Raw genomic sequence first — 19,457 nt, 5'->3', positions numbered from 1 at the left:
TAATATTTGCCATAACACATTCATTGAAAGTGAAATTGTCTTTTCTGAAAAACCCTACATGATCACACAAAACACCAGGCAGCTCCAGACAAATGTCTTGGAACATAATATATGACTATATTATAATCAATGCTAAACTTTCTTGGTAATTTATTTTTATATTATATTAAATGATTTCCGTCACTGTAGTGTTACTTGTGCACTCACTTTAAACTGTTTGTTTTATTTTTATTTCATTCGATGTTATTCACTTTAATGTAACATTTACTTGTTTTGACCCCAGGAAGAGTAGTTGCTAAGTGGTAGTCAAAATGCCGGTGATCATTAAAAGCTTGGAATAAATTGCGAAAAATTGTGAAAATGACATTTAATAATTATATATATTTTTTAATTCCATGAGTCTTGCGTTGTAAAGTGTTATTGCATGTTTGGTTGGGGGTCTGACTCACAGTTGGGTCCTGAAAGCCTAAAATGGGCCACACAGCTGAGATAGGAGCTTACATTCATACATCTAACAATAAATTAAACCCTTCAATGGACAAATTATTTCCGACAGTGATTTCGACGTACTTATAGTCCCGGTAGCCCACCACTTGACCTGAGGTGACCTTGTAAGCTCATTTATCTAAGTCGAGCAGGTAATGAAAAAGGACAATGTTTAAGGTTCTGACCCGATGTGCCTGGCCCCGTCTAGAAGAAAACCACTTCTGAAATAATCCTTAGATGTAATCACTGTCTCGCTGTTAAGCCCATTTCTTTCCTTTTTGTTCCATTATGGGCGTGGCGTCCCTTCATTACATTTTGTAATACATTATGCTCTCCGTTGGTTAGAAACAGACAAAGGATTTGCACGCTGTATTAATAGCTCCCATTCAATTGAATGAAGCAACGTTTCTATCTCGAGAGATCTTCGGCGGGCTTTGTCAGCCAAACAATGAATATTTGTTTGGCTGACAAAGGGCCCCAAAGAGGTGTCCTGCTTTTGTGTCTTCCATTTGTTTGTATCAACTTGACATGGCTGTCCTGAAGAGGTGACTCTTGAAACCAACTTGTTAAACATGCTCCGGGATGGCCTCAGTGTGTGCACATTAGTTGCATAGAAAAGAGATTCATGTTATAATACTAAAACACCAACAAGCACAGAACCGCACTTACCCGTGTTGGGGTCCACAGAGAAATATGGTTGTCCCTCCAGTATGCTGTACACCAGTTTAGCGCTGTTCCCGTACACTGGATCGTCGGCATCTGTAGCTGTTACCCGGGTAACTGGGGTACCTGTGGGGCAGAGAGACAGAGTTAGGAACTATGACTCGATAGGCAATCATCTCCACATCGCTGTGCCAATCAAGATGAGACTATTCAACCCAATGTGGGGTTGATTTCCCAAAAAAAAGAAAAAGGTATCATCTGTATCCGGCATGCTTGATATGTGCACTGTGTCGTTTTTCTATCTGGATTTTATTATATAGAACAAAGGAAAAGTATGAAAATGATTGGGATGGGTTGGGAATCTTCGTAAAAAGCAAAGTCCTCCACAGTTGTACAACATGTGTCAATGAAACCTTGAAAATACAAAAGAAACATAACACTTCTAACCCTAAATAATATGTCAATGTTCAATTGATACAACCCATTATAAAAACAAACTTAAGTCACAACAATCATTTTCAATGATGTACTTTTTAATGTTAATAGATGCAAATTTGAAAAATAACGTCAGATATAAATTTGAATACTGCATCCAAAACACATTTTTTTAGCAGCTGCTAACTTCACAGTTATTTCAACAGTGAAAAAAAAGGTACACATGGTAGTTATTTAAAATAAAAGCATATATATATATAATAAATGGGTATAAGTCCAATCAAAATACCTCCCCATGCTTTTCCAAACCTTCTTGACTATCTTCGAAATACACAGCCAGACACCACAGGCCAAAATAGTTTTGATGCACTCATTTGGGCTAAAATGCTGTTCAGACCGGTGGAAAGAACCATCCAAAATACATATTTAGGTGTTTGTTAATATTGAGTTTGATTGTGATATAATTTATTTTCAACTAAAGTATCCTTCACAGTATATGGACTATTTAAATGCTTTTCTTTAAAGGCCATTTTCTTAAAATTAGTTTTTTTTAATACTCTGGAGTGGAGTTTGAGTAACATTATAGAGTTTCATTTTTACTTTATACTCAAACTTTTTTATATAAAATGTATGTCCTGTTTATATGACACGTGGGTTTGCTATCCTGGCTCCAAAATGGTGGAATGAGCTCCCCATTGACATCAGGACAGCAGAAAGCTTACACACCTTCCGACGCAGACTGAAAACTCATCTCTTTCAACTCCACTTCGAGCGATAGAATTACTAACAGAGCACTTATATACTAATAAAGGGCTGGCTTATCTAAAGCCAGTTGAGTAGCACTTGAAATGTTTAGCTCTATGAAACCTGATGTACTTATATGATTCTGTTTTCTTCACGTTTGTATCTTCTTGGTCGAACGCACTTATTGTAATGTCATGTAATGACATTACATTCTTTATAAAATGAGGACATTGATATTTACGCCTGTTTTAAAATGTTTTCTGACATACAAATGTATCCAAAATGTTGTCCGTAAAAACATGTAACAGAATCAACGGATGGCCATGTTATTCTTTCACAGCAATTGGTCTTGAAGAACTGCCTCGTCTCTCATATACACACTGAAAGCTTAAAATATAATGACGTCTTAGCACTTAAAGCCTGAAAACCCACACAAAAACACTTCTGAAGAAAAGTTGGCCACGTTAAAGTAATCAAGGGCATATGTATTCTCAAAATGTTTATCGCTTATCCCAATGTCTTTTACATAGGAGCAATGAGCCATTACCTCCATACCAACAATGCTCAATGTAAATGGGGTTTCTTTATTAAACTAGCTCTATGAGGTTTTCAGGAAATGTACGCAAGGACCTTCATCAATATACCGACGCTCAAGGCTAATCACAAAATAGATTTGTGACAATTCGATCCGCCATTTACAGCTCCATTATAGGGTTTTAGGGTGAGATATATTTGAAAAACGGAATAAAGAGACTATTAACGCAATTAAACACCTCCATTTAATTCCCAGTGACCTCGCTAGCTCCTCATCAGCCTTGTTGTGAGTTAGTGAGAGAGAAAGTAGGAGGAAAGAAGCTGACATGCTGACGGTGAGCAACACGCTGGCAGGAAGCTACAGATGGTATGGTAATTGTTTCTGTGAAAGATGTTTAGAGGTGTTCTGACAACAAAGGGAGACGTCCCTTGCCGCAGACGGCACAGGTCCTGCCACCGGCACCTGCGTCTGTCCACTGCAGAGGAAAAAGCCTGTAGCGCAGACCTCTGCCAACTTCTGGATCAGACATTGTGATTCAGTCATGTCAAATCAAACAGGAGTGCCAGATGTGGTGGAAACACAATCCCTGCACAGAGCCCTCACAAATCAGACATCTGTATTCTGTCGGCTTGTTGTCTTTTGCTGCCTCTACAAGCACTGAACGAACCTTCAGCTGACCCTCTGACTAGTGTGCAAGACAGTCATGACTTAAGATACTTGGAAAATAAATAGCTAAACTCTTTCTCAACAGATATCTGCAAATCATGTTGACTAAGGAAGAGTGTATCCTTATGATGTCTTGTTGAAAACTAACTATTTTAGTCTTAGTTTGCTTAGATATTTTTTTCTTTTATTACGTCAGCTACACGTGTCCTACCATTGATTTATAGTCGCCGCCAAATCAGTGGTCTTGTAACAGCAAAACAAAGAGAAAGTCACATTTACACCTTAACTGGAGTAGCAGTTTGCACCGTTGCAACCCAATTATTTCACAGTGAGAGAACCTCAAGTGGTCCTCGGAGACAGAAGTGTTCTTGTAATTCATAATCTTATGATGACCCATGCTTTTGTGTTTCCAGAGCTTACCTTGTAAATTCCATACCGCTTGTTACACCCCGTGCCTTTTGCAGTTCACAGCAGATCAATGAGTTGCTATCTTTTCACCCGTGTTTGTGTTTTCTGCAATAGTGCTAGCAGAAAAACCAACAGCAACTTGATGTGAGCTGCTGATAGACTTGAATGCAATAACCTCCCACTCAGGCCATTAACTCTACATTTTTATGAAATAAACTGCAAGATATTATATTGCTACTCACAGTTCTGCTTAATAAACTGCCACAAATGTGTTGGATAAGTAAATAAAATATCCAACAAATTGGTTGACAGGATGTAAGGAAACACAATTATATGAATGTGATCCGACAGATCCATCCATCTTCTCCCGCTTATCCGTGGTCGGGTCGCGGGGGTAGCAGTTCCAGCAGAGAGCCCCAAACTTTATTTTCCCTGGCGACATCAACCAGCTCTGACTGGGGGATCCCAAGGCGCTCCCAGGCCAGCGAAGAGATATAATCCCTCCACCTGGTCCTAGGTCTACCCCTTGGTCTCTTCCCAGCTGGACGTGCCTGGAACACCTCCCTAGGCGCCCAGGTGGCATCCTAACTAGGTGCCCGAACCACCTCAACTGGCTCCTTTCGACGCGAAGGAGGAGGATCCGACAGATGTGTGCAATAATCCAAATTGGTGTGCTAGTGCAGAAACAAATGTTATCCCGTGTGACAAAGGTGTTTGCCAATTGTCAAATGAGCAAAATGAGAGACAGCTAAATAAATTGCACCTCCTTTTTCTCCGAGATACAGCCTCTTATCGGCCTTAAAGTTACATTACCACTACTACAGAGGGAGAAGGCAGCACTGCACACATCCCTAATTACGAAAATTACTTTTGTGCTTCTAAAAAGTGTCTGACTATGGCAAACAGGCTTTATAAATGTGGTTACACTACAGATTGAAGTGGGGGGAAATAGAGGGTAGGGAAAATAAAATCTTCATAAAAACAGTGGAAGCGGTGAAGCATGAAATAGCTCCCTCTTCATTTCCCCTCCCACAGGGGTACAATGCTCCTCAACACCCATGATAAAAAAACAAGGGATTAGGAAAGCCTGTGTTTTGGTCCTGTTTCAAATCAGTGCAGATTAGCTCGTCCTTCCCCGCTTAATAATGCTCAGAAATTTCAGGGACACTGCAGAAATGGATGCAGCTGTGGGCCAAGCAAACAGGCACAGAAACTCAATTGTACCAGGGATATTGTCTCTGGCTTTTATTTGAAGCCTGTAGCATTGTGGCGATTACAATAATAGCAACACAACACCTATAAACTTCCAGGGACGAGAACAAATGAAGGAAGGATTTACTAAAGACAGTGTTTACCAAGTGTTAGACTAATGATCAGTATGTGTTACTGCTTGTGCATCTTTATCTAAAAAAGTGTTGTTCACTAAGTGGTCAAACATTTTCATGGAAGTAGGTTCCATCATGGTATTTCCTGTCTAAATTAATTTGTCTAATTATTCTCCTTTTGTTGAGCAAATGCCCAAACACTGAAAGATGACATTGAAGCTTCCTTGGAAAGCAAATCTCCCTCTGTAGCCCACAGAGTGACTGGCATTATTATTTATTTCAAGCTTCTACCATTGTTGAGATTACAATAATAGCGACACAACACCTACAGACTTTCAAGGACGGGAAAAAACTGAATGGCGGCTAAAAACAAATAATGGTGGAGGCAGGAATTGGGTACATAAAAATTGTGAAAATGGAAGATGACTAGTGCATGCTACTGCTTTGGCATCTTGAATTACCTAAATATAATTTCTCACTAACCATTCTTGGTCAATTGTGTTAGTAGAAGTAGGTAAAATCAAGCTATTTCCTGTCTGAACGGATTAGTCTCCCTTTTATTTTCTTCCTACCGAGACAATGGATGGGAAAAAACGCAATGTTGGCAAAAACAAAGAAAAGGCAGGAATAAGATATGAAAAAAAAAAATAATAATAATAGAGTCACCCATTATTTGCCAAACATCTTAGTGAATACAATCTTGTTTACTTCCTGTCCTAATGGATTCGACTCACTTGTCTTCTTTTTTCAAGAAATGCCCAGAAACTGAAAGATTACAATTCCTGGGAAAGCAAATCTCCCTCTGTTGGTTTGGACAGTGGCCCACAGAGTAAAAGCCCCTACACACCAAACTGACACCAAAGAACGGACGGAACACGACTGTTGTGTCGTCTCACGTCTCACGTCTTGACCAAACAGTCGCACTGGAACACACCGCAAAGACTTCAGCCGACGACCAAGTAGCACGTACGAACTGCGCATGCGTGAGTGGCAATACATCTCCTTACCAGCAGGCGGCGGTAGTGTGTATTTGTCATTCAAAATCATCAACCAGAAGACAGACTGCGTGATATATACAAACAACAAATAGCTACATGCTACAGCTCGAGCCAAGCAGCACAGGGATGAACTATGCCAATATTTTAACAGTATTGGTGCAGTGCCTTTTCAGTGGGGCAAGATATAGCAAATATGCAACCCAGTCTCACGGCATTTCGTGTTATAGTCACGACATTTAATCTATTGATTTGTGTTCACCAACACGATTTCCCCCTTTTTTTCGTGTCACACAGAACGATGTTAAAAGCAATGTATTTATATTGGTAGTATGTTTCGTGCCTGCATCACGTCTTTTTGTCCGGTCGGGTCTTGGAAGACCGGAAACATTTTCTTACTCAATATCAAGCCACATTTATTGTTTTTATTTTAAATCGTATAATGTTGGACTTTTTTTGCCGTCGGTGAGGAAAGAAAATGGGGCTCAGAGCCTCAGAATACTGAAATCAGTATTTCACACACCCACTGAACTGATTACCCAAGATCCTCAGCTATGGTTGAAGCTCGGTGATTGGATGTTTTAGCCGCAATGCACGTTGGGATGTGGTTTTAATGCGATATGAAAAAATAACTATCAACAGAATTGCGTTGCCAGGCAACAGCTTGGGGTGAAAACAGTATTTCCGGTCTCAAAGTTTGCATAGTAATCTGCAGTACTCATCAACTAAAAACTTCAGTTTATCCTTGTTAATTACACAACATTGATTGGTTTAAATTGTGTACAATGCTTTTGTGTTTTCCCCCTTCGATTCGGAGAAACAAATAGTTTTTTCGCAGTTTAGGATGGCCGAAGACACTACACTCCCCATAATCCTCAGCTATTGTTTGGGACTACAGTCCCTTTGCTTGACAAAGCCCGTGATTAATCTTCAAGCTCTGTGACTGGATGTTGGACTGGCAGTGTGCCAAGGTTATGCCGAGCGTGAAACAGCTCGATTAAATGGAATGAAACCACGGCAGACTATCCAAAACTGGACTTGAACGGGTCCAGCCCCTTTGTAAATGTGTTATACTACTCCACTACAATTATAATTATTGTCGGGAAGGGTGGCGCAGTGGTCTGTGCATCTGATCATCAGATCAAGGGGGGTGCTGGGGAACTCCAGTTCGAAACCCGCTCCTGCCGCCACTGCGTCAGGCCATTGTGTCCTTGGGCAAGACACTTCACCCGGATTTGCTCCTGTGGGTAATGTCCACAGTACATGTATGATACTAATGTGTACTTGTAAAGGCGCCTCGATGACCTCGAGGCGTGAAGATGGACGGTGTGGCGCAGTGCGCTGTGCAATGATCATCAGATCAAGGGGTGAAACCCGCCGCTGCTGCGTCTGTAAAGCCGGTGTGTCCTTGGGCAAGACACTTCACCTGAACTTGCTCCTGTGGGTATTGTCCACAGTACATGACCATTGCATGTATGTGTATGTGTATGTGTAATGTGTGTATATGTAAAGTCATTGAAAAAGCGCTATAATAAATGTAAGGAATTATTATTATTATTAAGCCTCTGCAGAATAACCTGGTATTTTTACTCCACTACATTTATTTTAGTTACTTTGCAGATTCTGATTAATGATGGGGAATATAAACAACCCTTAAATCAGACTTTAGTTACACCTGAGTAAAATTCAGGGAAGGTGATTGTCAAGTGCCAACAATCAGGAGAGATATTTTATAGTTGGTTATAGCTATTGAAATTCTGAATGCATAGATGTGTCTCCCATCACCCAAAACCCCTGACTATTCTCTCAACTCAGTATTTACATTCTCATATTCAAAGAAAATCATTAATATCTTTAAAAACTACAAGTCCCTGTCTATCAGCTGTGCACTGCTACCTTCTACCAATTGTATCAAATATAAAAGTCAGCTGAATTAGTATTGATACTGCAAGGAGGTATTGTGTGAAGAGAAATTAAAGATGGTGTCACGTATTCAGTTTCGGTGGCAGTTCTTCCAGTTTGTCCATAAGTCTTCTCATCAGGGCTCTATAAATAGAGAACTACGGCAGATGTGTAATATGTATTACCATGCCGTTATGTGATGAGTTTCAAAGAGAAAAGCAAGCACACTCGGAATAAATAATTTTTTTTTTTTTTAAAGTTTTAATGTTTTCAGATTTCATATCGCATAAACACCATATCCCAACGTGCAATGCGGCTAAAACATCCAATCACCGAGCTTCAACCACAGCTGAGGATCTAAGATAATCAGTTCATTGATTGTGTATCGCCTACATCTGTTTCCTGTGACTTTATTTTGAAATTCAGTTCCTGACGGACGGCAAAAAAGCCCGATATTATAGAATCAAACAAATAAATAAAAACAAGGATAATTGTGTGTTATTGTTGAGTAGGGATGGGTATCGTTAGGATTTTATCGATACCAATACCGATACCGGTACTGCTTATCGGTATCGGTATTTTTCTATACTCTCATCGATACTTTTCAATAATTTGGTGCTCAAAATTATAGACATGAATACAAGATGTGAAGATTAAACAGTCATTTTATTGTAATTTTCTTGCAGAAATAACTGTATAACTTATACATTAGCTTCTCAGAAGCAGACACAAATAAATAAAATAACTTAAAAGGGGTCTGGCTTGCCCTATCGTGCTTTTTGGGGTTTTCCCTCAGACAGAGGATGAAAAGAGGCATTTTTTAACATTTGTAAATCAGTTACATCTTCATCCAGACATTTCTAACTGACAACCTAGCTCGACAAGAGATCCTTAAAACATTGTACTACAGTGACATCATGCAAAACTGTGATATGAAGAAATTGGTAAAAAGGCTAAGATGGCAAAAAGATATAAAAGACTCATTGAGATTAAAATCTCTTTTCCAAGAGCGACCTGGCCAAGAAGGGCAGCATGTACAAAGTTACAACAGATAAAACACAGACATGACAGGCAGACAAATACAGCTGTAAAACACAAATAAAATGGCACATTAGCCAGTCAATATGCGAAGTAAAACAAACTATTAAAATCATTCAAAACTGGCAACATTTAAAACGATTTTAGGATATACGAGCACTCACATCTACCAATGGTGTCGTGTTCTGTCTTTTAAGATGGACCTGAATTCCCCCATAGTGATTACATCTGAGAGATTCAGCTCCTTCTGTACATTGTTCCAAACTGTGGGGGCAGCATATCTAAAAGCTGTTTTACCCAGTTTTGTTCTCACTGTAGGGACCATCATCTGAATAAAATCTTCGGAGCGCAGGCCATATAGACTTTCTCTTTGACACATATATGTGCAAATGTAGGAGGGAACCAACCCAAGCAGAGATTTATAAATAAAACCCAACCAATGGGAAAGTCTGCGAGCAGACAAAGATGGCCAATTAGCAGCAGCATATAAAGTGCAATGGTGTACTCGATATCCACATCCAGTGATAAATCGTAAGGCACAATGGTACACAGTATCCAAGTTCTTTAGGCATTGGTCAGAGGCATTCATGTATAGCAGGTCACCATAATCTAATACAGGTAAAAACGTTGCAGATATCAAATGTTTCCTTGTCTGAAAAGAGAAACAGGATTTATTCCTGTAAAATAAACCTAATTTAATTTTTAGCTTTGAAACAACATTTTCCGTGTGTAACTTGAAAGACAAGTTCTGTTCAATAATAAATCCCAGATATTTGTAAGTAGTGACCCTCTCAATGTCAGTCCCTTGTGCAGTACAAATCTTGGGTAGAATAGATGGTAACTTGTTGCCATTTGAAAATATCATCACTTTGGATTTTTCAGCATTTAATACCAACTTTAGTTGATATAAATGGGTTTGTATGACATCAAAGGCAGACTGGAGGAAATCTAGACTTTGCTCTATAGAAGCGGAGGAACAATAAATAACAGTGACATCTGCATAAAAATGGTAAGAAGCATTTGCTAAATTGTTACATAGATTATTTACATATATGGTCAAAAGAATGGGTCCTAATATGGAACCTTGTGGCACACCCTTTGCTATCGGGAGGAAGGAAGAAAAGGACCCGGAAGAAAAGGACCCAGAAAATTGGACGCATTGGGTTCTCGCTGATAAATAATTTAAAAACCAACCTACAGTATGCCTAGATAAGCCGATACTGTGAAGTCTTTCCGTCAGGATGATATGATCAATTATGTTGTTCACCACTTTAATAGCAGCAGTTGTTGTGCTGTGTTGTTTTCTAAAACCGGATTGGTGTTATGACAAAATATAATTTGTGTCCAAGAATAATTTAAGTTGTTCACTGAGAAGCTTTTCGAAAAAAAATGATGTGCTGAACTGAAACACGTCAATGTGTCTGAAGGTTTAAACATAGAACAATGTATTTGAGCTTAAAATATGTAAATTCCTAGTAAACGACCAACAATTGCTGAACCATACATTGAAATGTTGACCTTTAACAACATTTAAATGCAGTTTTCCAATCCACAATGACATCTGTACGTTTAACTGGTTTATAAAGCATTCAATGAAAGGCCAAATTAGTATAGGTGTAGGAGCTCACATTAATACACAAAAAAGAGACAAGGCGAAGTGCCTGCAAGACTTCACTCAGGTAAATAAAACATATTACCTGTGCGCAGCAGCTAACCTGCCTGCGAGCTTTCGCTCAGGTCACATTTACACACGGCACGGCTGAAGCCCTATCGCCACTACATTTTTTAAAGTGCACCCAGACCTTCGATCCAGCTGCTTCGATCACTTCGCTCTGTCCACCATGCCTGCGGGAGTCTCACAACAATAATAAGAGCGCTGTTGAGAGATGACGAGTGGCATTTACAGTGGCCAATCAAAGGGGTCTCAAACCGGATACATCACACGGGATAAGGGTTCCCAACCAACCAGAATGGTTTAGAGTTAAACTAAGGAAGTAGACGTAACACATAATACCGATAGCAGCACCGTTTGTCCAGCGGCTTAACGGTATACCGATACCGTCCAATCAGGTACCGGTATTGACTTAGAACCGGTTCTCGATACCCATTCCTATTGTTGAGTAAATAACAGTGTGTTATTTAGAAAATAATAACAAATTAGAAGGAAAAAAAGATTTTAAAAATACAGATTTCAGTATTCTGAGGTTCTGAGCCCCATTTATTTTCCTCACGGACGGCAAAAAAAGATTTTAAAGACATTATACGATTTAAAATAAAAACAATAATCGTGGCTTGATATTGAGTAAGAAATGTTTTTATGAACCACACAGCTTCCGGTCTTCCAAGACCCGACCGGACAATAAGACGTGGTGCAGGCACGAAACATAGGATCAATAGAAATACATTGCATTCAAAATCGTTCTGTGTGACACCAAAAAAAGGGGAAAATCGTGTTGGTGATCACGAATCAATAGATTAAATGTTGTGACTATAACACGAAATGCCGTGAGACTGGGTTGAAATATGTGTGCCTATCCTGCTATTTGTGTTTATTATTTTAAATCACACAGCGTAAATAAAAAATAAAAAATGTGCCAACATAACTGTCAACTGCAGCCGTAGCATTATTATTGGTTTAACTAGCCTACTAACAGTATATATTTAAAACATTTTAAAATGACCATCTTGAACAGCTACAACATTAAAATACTTCTAGGCAGATTGTGGACAGTAACAAAGTACATTTACTTAAGTTCTGTACTGCTCCACTCCCATTCAGGCAAATAGTGTTTCGCTAAGCTGAACAGCCGCACATGTCGAATCGCCACGGCCGAAAAGACACGACGGTGCGGGACACACCACTGAGTAGGGCGACTGGACGCTCATCGGCGGCCAGACATCTATCAACGGCCGAAATCGGCTTGGTGTGTATCCGGGCCTTAACACGCATTAAGCATGTATGAAAACATGGCCTGAATGTACGCTTGTTTTCCCTATGAGTGTAATCTCATTAATCACGTCGGGAAATGCCCAGGATTTAATAGCACACCATTAATTTAAACACACTTCGTTTTCAATAGGATGCCATTACTGTACATTTAAATGTGATTTACAGCTGCTGTTTGCTGATTGAAAGGCCTGTGGTTTCTAAATGGGCATTCCAGTATAAAGACATGGTGGTCTATTCCCGTGTTTTATCAGCCGACAGAAATAATAGAACACGCGCCTCCTATTTACTCTGTACACTGGCTCAGTGATGGGAAATCAATAGGAATCTTCCCTGAACCAGAAAGGGGATAAATTGGGGGACGCAGCCCGATGTGACACACGATGGCTGTGGAAGGACATTGCAGATTATTTCTGCAACACATTATCCCACAACACAGCTTCATCTGTACAGCCTGCTTATGTCCTTTAAGTATTGAGAGAATAATCAAACAGAGGAAGGTCGTGAAGATGTCCATGAGCCATCAGGAGACGCTCGTTTTCAGATGCTTACTGTACTGCAGGGTGGCAGGAAAAGGATTTGAAAATGAAACCCTTTTCTACATCTACGCATGTGAATAAGGATGATTATGTGCGATGGTTTTCAAAATGTGGAAACATGGAAACAGTGATTTATACACATGACAAATAATGTCATGATAATAAATAGAGGTTCTTTTTTAGGTCCGCAGCTTATAGTCATCACTAGCTATTAGTGGCTAAAAAGGCTTCCGTCTCAGATGTGGATGATTTTAAGTTGACTCATTTTAGTATGAAGTGTGAATAAAGTGTGAATGATTTTAAAAAAAATACCTCCATATACCCTGGGAATACAAGAATGTGCAGTATATCAGAATATAAAGTGACAGAGCAGTACAGTTATAAAAGAGGTCGTGTTTGAATGGAAATGTGCAAAATACACAGAAATGTGCATTTGCGGTAAGGAATATGAGGCAAGGCTCACGTGATGTGTGATAATGTAGGATAAGGGTCAAACATCAAATGAATGTGGAAGAAAGAAAGAATCAGCAAACCGCTTCATCTCCCTTTGTGATGATATTCTACAAAGTTCCAACCACAGCATCGGACAAAGCTATCATAAAGTCTTCATTATAATGTTTGTATAGATATAAGTTCTATTTTCCAGTTGATCCAACAAGAACATGAGCTGCTTTCCCCCCACCATTGCCCAGAATTCACCCTCAGCTTAGCACCACGGGGAAGCGCTCTCAGCTCAAGTACTATTATACCTATAATCACGCTAAAAGAAAGTGTCATTACAGTTCATTTGCTATTGCTTGGAATGCCACACTTCTTCTGCACATCCCCGCGTCCATCAAGCATGGCAGCTGTGTAACATCTCAGCTCTGCTCAGCTCAGAAGCGTGAAGGGTAGAAGACAGGGGGCATTCATATGTATGCAGCCACTGAGCCATGGAGAAGGGTTATCACTGAGGCATGGGGAGAGCTGTGGGTGGCAGGAGACGCGGGGCTAACAGTGGCCCGCTGTGAGCTCTACCCGGGTAAAACAATACTGTTTATGTCTGACTGGCTTTACACTGCGGGGTGAAAAGCGAGAGGGAGAAAAATGGGGAGAAAATGGAAAGAGGGGCAGGAAGGTGCATGACAGCACAGAATATTTGGTGGTTTATGGAAACGGTGAGTTTTACACATGACAAATACTGTCATAATAATAATAAATAGAGGTTGTCTTTTGGGTCCGCAGCTTTTAGTCATCACTAGCTATTAGTGGCTAAAATGCTTCGGTCTCAGATGTGGATGATACAAAAAAAAGACTTATTTTAGTTTTATACAACATGATTATACAAGTCACTTGCTGCGGATGAAAAAGCTTGCTAACTAGTTGCTAAAAGCAAGTGGTTTAAAAAAGGCACTATTATGCTCTTTCAGGATCTAATTTGTATTTGTGTTGCCTCTATTGTGACATGTTTACATGCACGCCACATTAAGTGCTGTTCTAAACCAACCGGACTCAACGCTGTGTGTGTCCGTCAGGAAACACGCTATTTACAAGTAGTTCCAGCAAACATCTGCTGATAAATTGTGATGCTAAGAACCTCATGATAACCTCATATTTGTTTAACTTAGGATCATACCTGTGTTGAGTCTAGAAAAAGGTAAATATGTGCATTTTATTATAAAGTTGTGTATATTTACGCTTATAAACATCAGGTTTAAAACTATTAACACAATTAAAGATGTTTGGAGTTTTATTTTAGTTATTAATTGACATTTTTTGTCAAAGAGATGCTGATTTGAAACCGTTGTTACATACAGTTACGGCATTTCCTGTTTCTGCCGGAGAGAGGGGAGGCCGTCCCAAAGCTTGCTGCTGTATTTACTCCCTCCATCTGACAGGAGGGAGCCTCGTTGAGCTGCGAGTGTCACTCCACAGAGTTCACTCCATCACGGAGGGGTAGTGTGTAGGGGTAGGTTGTAGGGCGTGGTTTGGGATTGGGCCTCCCTCTGGCTAGAACTTGGGATTTTAGCCTCTGCAGACCATTGACATGCACAAAAACCTATACAAACTTACAGGAAAAGGAAATCACCAAAATAGCAGCATAGGCCTCTTTACATACAAACAGTTATGTAGTTGCTACATTTCTTCCAGGGTCTGTTTTTAAAGGAAGACAACTACATTAAAAACCCCATTGACAATTTTAATGATATCAAATAAATACATGAAAAATACACATGTGTACTTGGAGAGCAATTGCCTTCCAAGGTTTGTTTGAACAATGTATTAATCCTGATGAAACAATACTGTACCTACCATTGCCATGATGGCGTTTGTTTGTAGACAAACTACAAATAGAGCATAACAGCTCACATGCTAACATACATTATTACACAGCTGAGTTGAATATTAAATACTGATTAGTCAATTTGGGCATTTCAGAGGTTGTTAAAACGCTAACAAAATGCTGCTAAGCATAACATGACCTTTGCTAAGGAGGATCAAGGGACTATGTGCAGTTTTTATCAATCCGCAGAAAAATATCAAGTCGATTTAAGCCGGTAAGCTGTGGACGAGAAACATTAGTTTTATTCCATCAGAAAACCCAGTGGCTACTTTGGCTTCATTAAGGCTAAACTATCGCCAGTAAATAAAGAATCAAATCAGCTAAAGAAGACAGACAAGAAGTAAACACTGAAGGAAACATGGTATGGGCTCTGGCAGTGTTTAAATACTGGTTAATGGAAAGTAAAATGTGAACAGACTTGGACAGTTTCAGTAAACATCGACCAGTGCTGCTGTCATTTTAAGTTACGTTGCTGTTTCTGCAGTAGCAGTCGTTGGTACGCAGTGGAACAGAGTATTTTTTCATAGCGGAAGCAATACGATCATTTTAACTAAATCTTTGCAATGGCCCTTTACATAACGTTTTGAAAATCTGGTTTAAAAAAGCTTTCCGTAACTCTGAAAGACTGCATAGCCTTTGTCTGACATTATACTGGAAAACATCGATTATCTTTTTTTCCCTGCTTGTTGCCAGAGATAATTTGATTACCATGAACAAAAATAGACTTCTCGGCTGTGCAATGACATGATTAAATGTGGAAAAAGCTGTCTATTACTCAGACATTGCAAAACCTCCGAATGCATTAATCGGCCAATTAGATAGATGTTCAACAAAGCCATGTATAGTAATGAATAATGTTAACCACTATAATTACTATAGCTGCTCCCTTGTCAGTAGTCAGTCTGTTGGTAAGTCAATATTTCTCTGCTCCCATAACCCAACAGCACACTGCAAACGAATGTAATGAACCCAAGCATAGTGAAAATGTTATAATGCATCCCATGGCAATGACTGTTTAAATGAGTCCAGACTTCACTTAGCCAATGCCCACCCCGCCTCCTGCTTTTCTAGGTCAGAATGATGGCGTGCCAAACGGTTTCTCTAAAATGGCTGGTCTGTGGGGCTGGACTGTCCCTTGATAGCGCCATCGTGGTGACAGCAAAGTGATTATGTATTGATCAAGATAACATAGACACTGGTGTTGCTCTCCCTGTTGTCTGTGGGCAGAGAGGATAATAGCTCATGATCAGACAGGGAGACTGACGGCGAATCTCTCCAGGCAGTGCCGCCAGCACTATTTTTGAACAGTACCACCTATTTGATTGAAATGCATGTGCACGGACGGGGCGTAACGCAATAATTAAGAGGCGATTATCTCCGTGAGGCAGAGTACTGTCAAATACAAAGTTCAGCGCTGCGCCGTAGTGTGGCCGGCCAAAGCTCTTGATAACACAGAAACGTTTGTAACGAGGTGGAGAAAACATGCGTGTCGAGGCATCCTTTCATCCATCCATCCAGCCCCGTCCGACTATTCTCTCCGAGGAGAAGATGACATACTTGGAGCACCGCCAGTTGATTTTCCAACAGTAGTCAAAGCCAGTTTCAGATTCCTGGGCTGCAGATGGGCATTTATGGCAACCCTTAAATAAATAAGCATGCTCATAAACAACTGCTATGTGGTCCTTTTTTTCTCCAATGCAGCCTTTTAACATCTTACCCATTTATTTGTCACCATTCCCACCAACACTCACATGATCTACAGCCCGTCTGTGACTATAAGTGGTGGCTCTCCTCTACCCCATGATGCGTTATATTTATATCTGTAAGATGTAAGTATTTTGGATTACAGGGAGGCACAGTAAGTCATTGCAAGGCACAGAAAGAAACACAGCCTCTCTCAGCCCATTAGTCTTCATAATAGGACTAATGCATACTCATGGTAAAGTGCGTGTTTCAGCATGGGCCGCACAACGCAGCTGAGGAACAGGGCAAATGAATGAGGAAATGCCCTGTGGAGGCTGAGCACATCAGGATATATGTGTTTGTCTCAGGCATTAACCAAGCGGGCCTGAGAAGTGGAAGTGTATGAGGGGCCGTACAGGCCGTAATTCATACTGGTCCTCAAGCACATACATTCTCCTTTTACATACATTGTCACTCTCACACACGCATTTACACTCACACATTGTTCACTCACACATACATTTTGCTCTCATATTCATATATTTTAACGTTGATATGTATACATTTAGCTCTCAAGCACATTCATTCAATGTTTACATTTAATATTAAAAATAATATATGCATGTCTGAAGACAATATATGTATGCAAGAGAAGAATGCATGTATGTGTGTGAAACTCGCGGAAGTGATCGGATCGAAATCAGGTGCATTGACCCGAAGACACATTTTGAGTTGTATACACTGTTGGAAAGAGGAGATTCCTAGCTTTCTAATGATATCAGGATTATTTTTGTACTCCAAATATTAAGCAAAATATGTCACATTATATAATGACTGTCACCGAGTCATCATTTTGAGAAAAAGGCCTTCAAAGTTTCCTCTTCTCTGGAATCCATCGATCTGATTGATTATTAGCGGAGCAAATTCTCAAAATACTACGGAGGGAAAATATTTTCGTTTGGATTACTGATCTGTGGGAAGCTTGCGAGTGTGTGTGTGTTTGTGTAATTTTGCGTTTGTGTGTATTGTGTTTGTTTTCCCGGGGAAAACCCTCACGAGATACACCGGCTGTTGTTATGCCTGCTGTGACGTCAAGTTACTCCGTTCTCCGCTTGTAATTATGCCGAAGCTTCAAAGTTGTATTTATCATCTGAATTTGCCGAAACAAGTTTAATATTCTGAAAACCAAGACTTTGTTTATTTGAAATCAGATGAAAACAAACTGTAACGGACCCTGCCGTGTTATCTATGATTACTATACGCCTTGCATTCATAATTTCAGCCAGAGGGAGGGGGGCGGCGCTGCGGAAGAACAGAGTGAGAGCTGTCATCTTCCCTTTACAAGCTTCAAAAATGTATTTATCGTGTGATTTTGGAAATAAAAGTTTCAACAAAGTTTTTTTTACGCAAATCCACGTTTATTTTGAAATGAGCCGTTGCGACTTCCGACTGATTTCGATAGAGCGGCTCACATATTTACAGCCCTTAATAACATTCATTTTCTGGGCTCAATGTGTGTCTTGGCCGTTTTCGTTGTGATCGCTAAATTCACCTTATTTCCCCTTGTTTATAATATCACCGTTCCAAGCAAACGAGTGCTTTTGTTTTGAAATCACTTCCGCGAGTTTTCCGCTCCAATGACCATGAGACCATTTAGTAAGGTAAAAAGCAAAAACGCCTCTCAGACGCTCTTCCGTCTACCTTTTTAATAAATAAAAACAAATGGTCCGTAGATACACGGATTCATCTCCCTCCATCATGTTGATTTGAATCCGAAGTTCTGAACATGAGCCCGCCCCGCTCGACCTTCTGAGCCAATCACAGCGCGATAATGACCTGCCTTCCGTTTCAACCATACTCCTTCCGTTTCCACTATACTTTCTCTCACACATACATATATTCTTCTCTTGCATACATGTATTTTTAATATTAAATGTAAACTTTGAATGAATGTGCATGAGAGAAAAATGTATAAATATCTGCAGGTCACCCTTGAAAAAGAGATCTTTTGATCTCAAGGGGCTTTCACCTGGTTAAATAAAGGCTACAAACAATAAATATGAGCGTTAAAATATATGAATATGAGAGCAAAATGTATATGTGTGAGTGACAATCAGTGGCGGCGCCAGGGTATGGCTGGGGTAGGCTACAGCCATACCAAGAAATGGCTTAGCCCGACCATGAAAAAGTATGTTAAAGTAAGCATGTTGAGAACACGGATTGCGAAAATCTACCGGTCGTGTCCACAACATGCAAACTGATCCTGCTGTAACAACAAGTGCACGTCACTGACGCAATATGGTTGAGACCATTCGGGCTTATGCTAGAGGGGTGCAAGGAATAGTCTAAGTAGTGGGGGAGTTTTATACACTAAAGGTGTGGAAATTCTATGGCGTTATAATATCAGCGCGGCCGCGGTCAGATCAAAATGCCTCCGAATGCAATTTGAATAGACCTACAGCCAATCAGAGCAACGAAACGTTGGGTCTGCTGCGTCATGCATTACTGATACGTCGATACGTCACGTTCAGTGAAAAGTCCCCAAACTCGCGCCGAGTAAATTGCAGACAGACAGACAGCAGAACATCTAGGATTAATTGTATATTTCGGATGGATAGATTTGTTCTTAAACGCCCTCGCATTGAGGTACAAGTCAAACAGGTGCCAGAGTCACACGACCCACCTGAAGAGTGAATAGTGAGTTTTGAAAAAGTGTTTTGTATGACAATAGAGACACAGGCCACCTGTTGTGTGCTGTGTCAATCTCT

The 19,457-nt window shown here is 40.1% G+C and overlaps 1 protein-coding gene across 3 annotated transcripts in view; it reads right to left on the bottom strand.

The window, feature by feature from the left end:
• cdh8 (cadherin 8) overlaps window positions 1-19,457 on the bottom strand; it is a 147,842-nt gene that overhangs the window by 47,994 nt on the left and 80,391 nt on the right. For all 3 annotated transcript variants that reach the window (XM_034220584.1, XM_034220586.1, XM_034220585.1), the window contains exon 4: window positions 1,156-1,275. In XM_034220584.1, the coding sequence (XP_034076475.1) occupies window positions 1,156-1,275 (120 nt within the window). The remainder of the gene's footprint in view (window positions 1-1,155; window positions 1,276-19,457) is intronic.

This window comes from Gymnodraco acuticeps, unplaced genomic scaffold, assembly GCF_902827175.1.
Source record: "Gymnodraco acuticeps unplaced genomic scaffold, fGymAcu1.1, whole genome shotgun sequence".
NCBI classification, from domain to species: domain Eukaryota; kingdom Metazoa; phylum Chordata; class Actinopteri; order Perciformes; family Bathydraconidae; genus Gymnodraco; species Gymnodraco acuticeps.
Note: the sequence above shows the minus strand (reverse complement) of the source record. Positions and strands in the feature narration are given on the sequence as shown.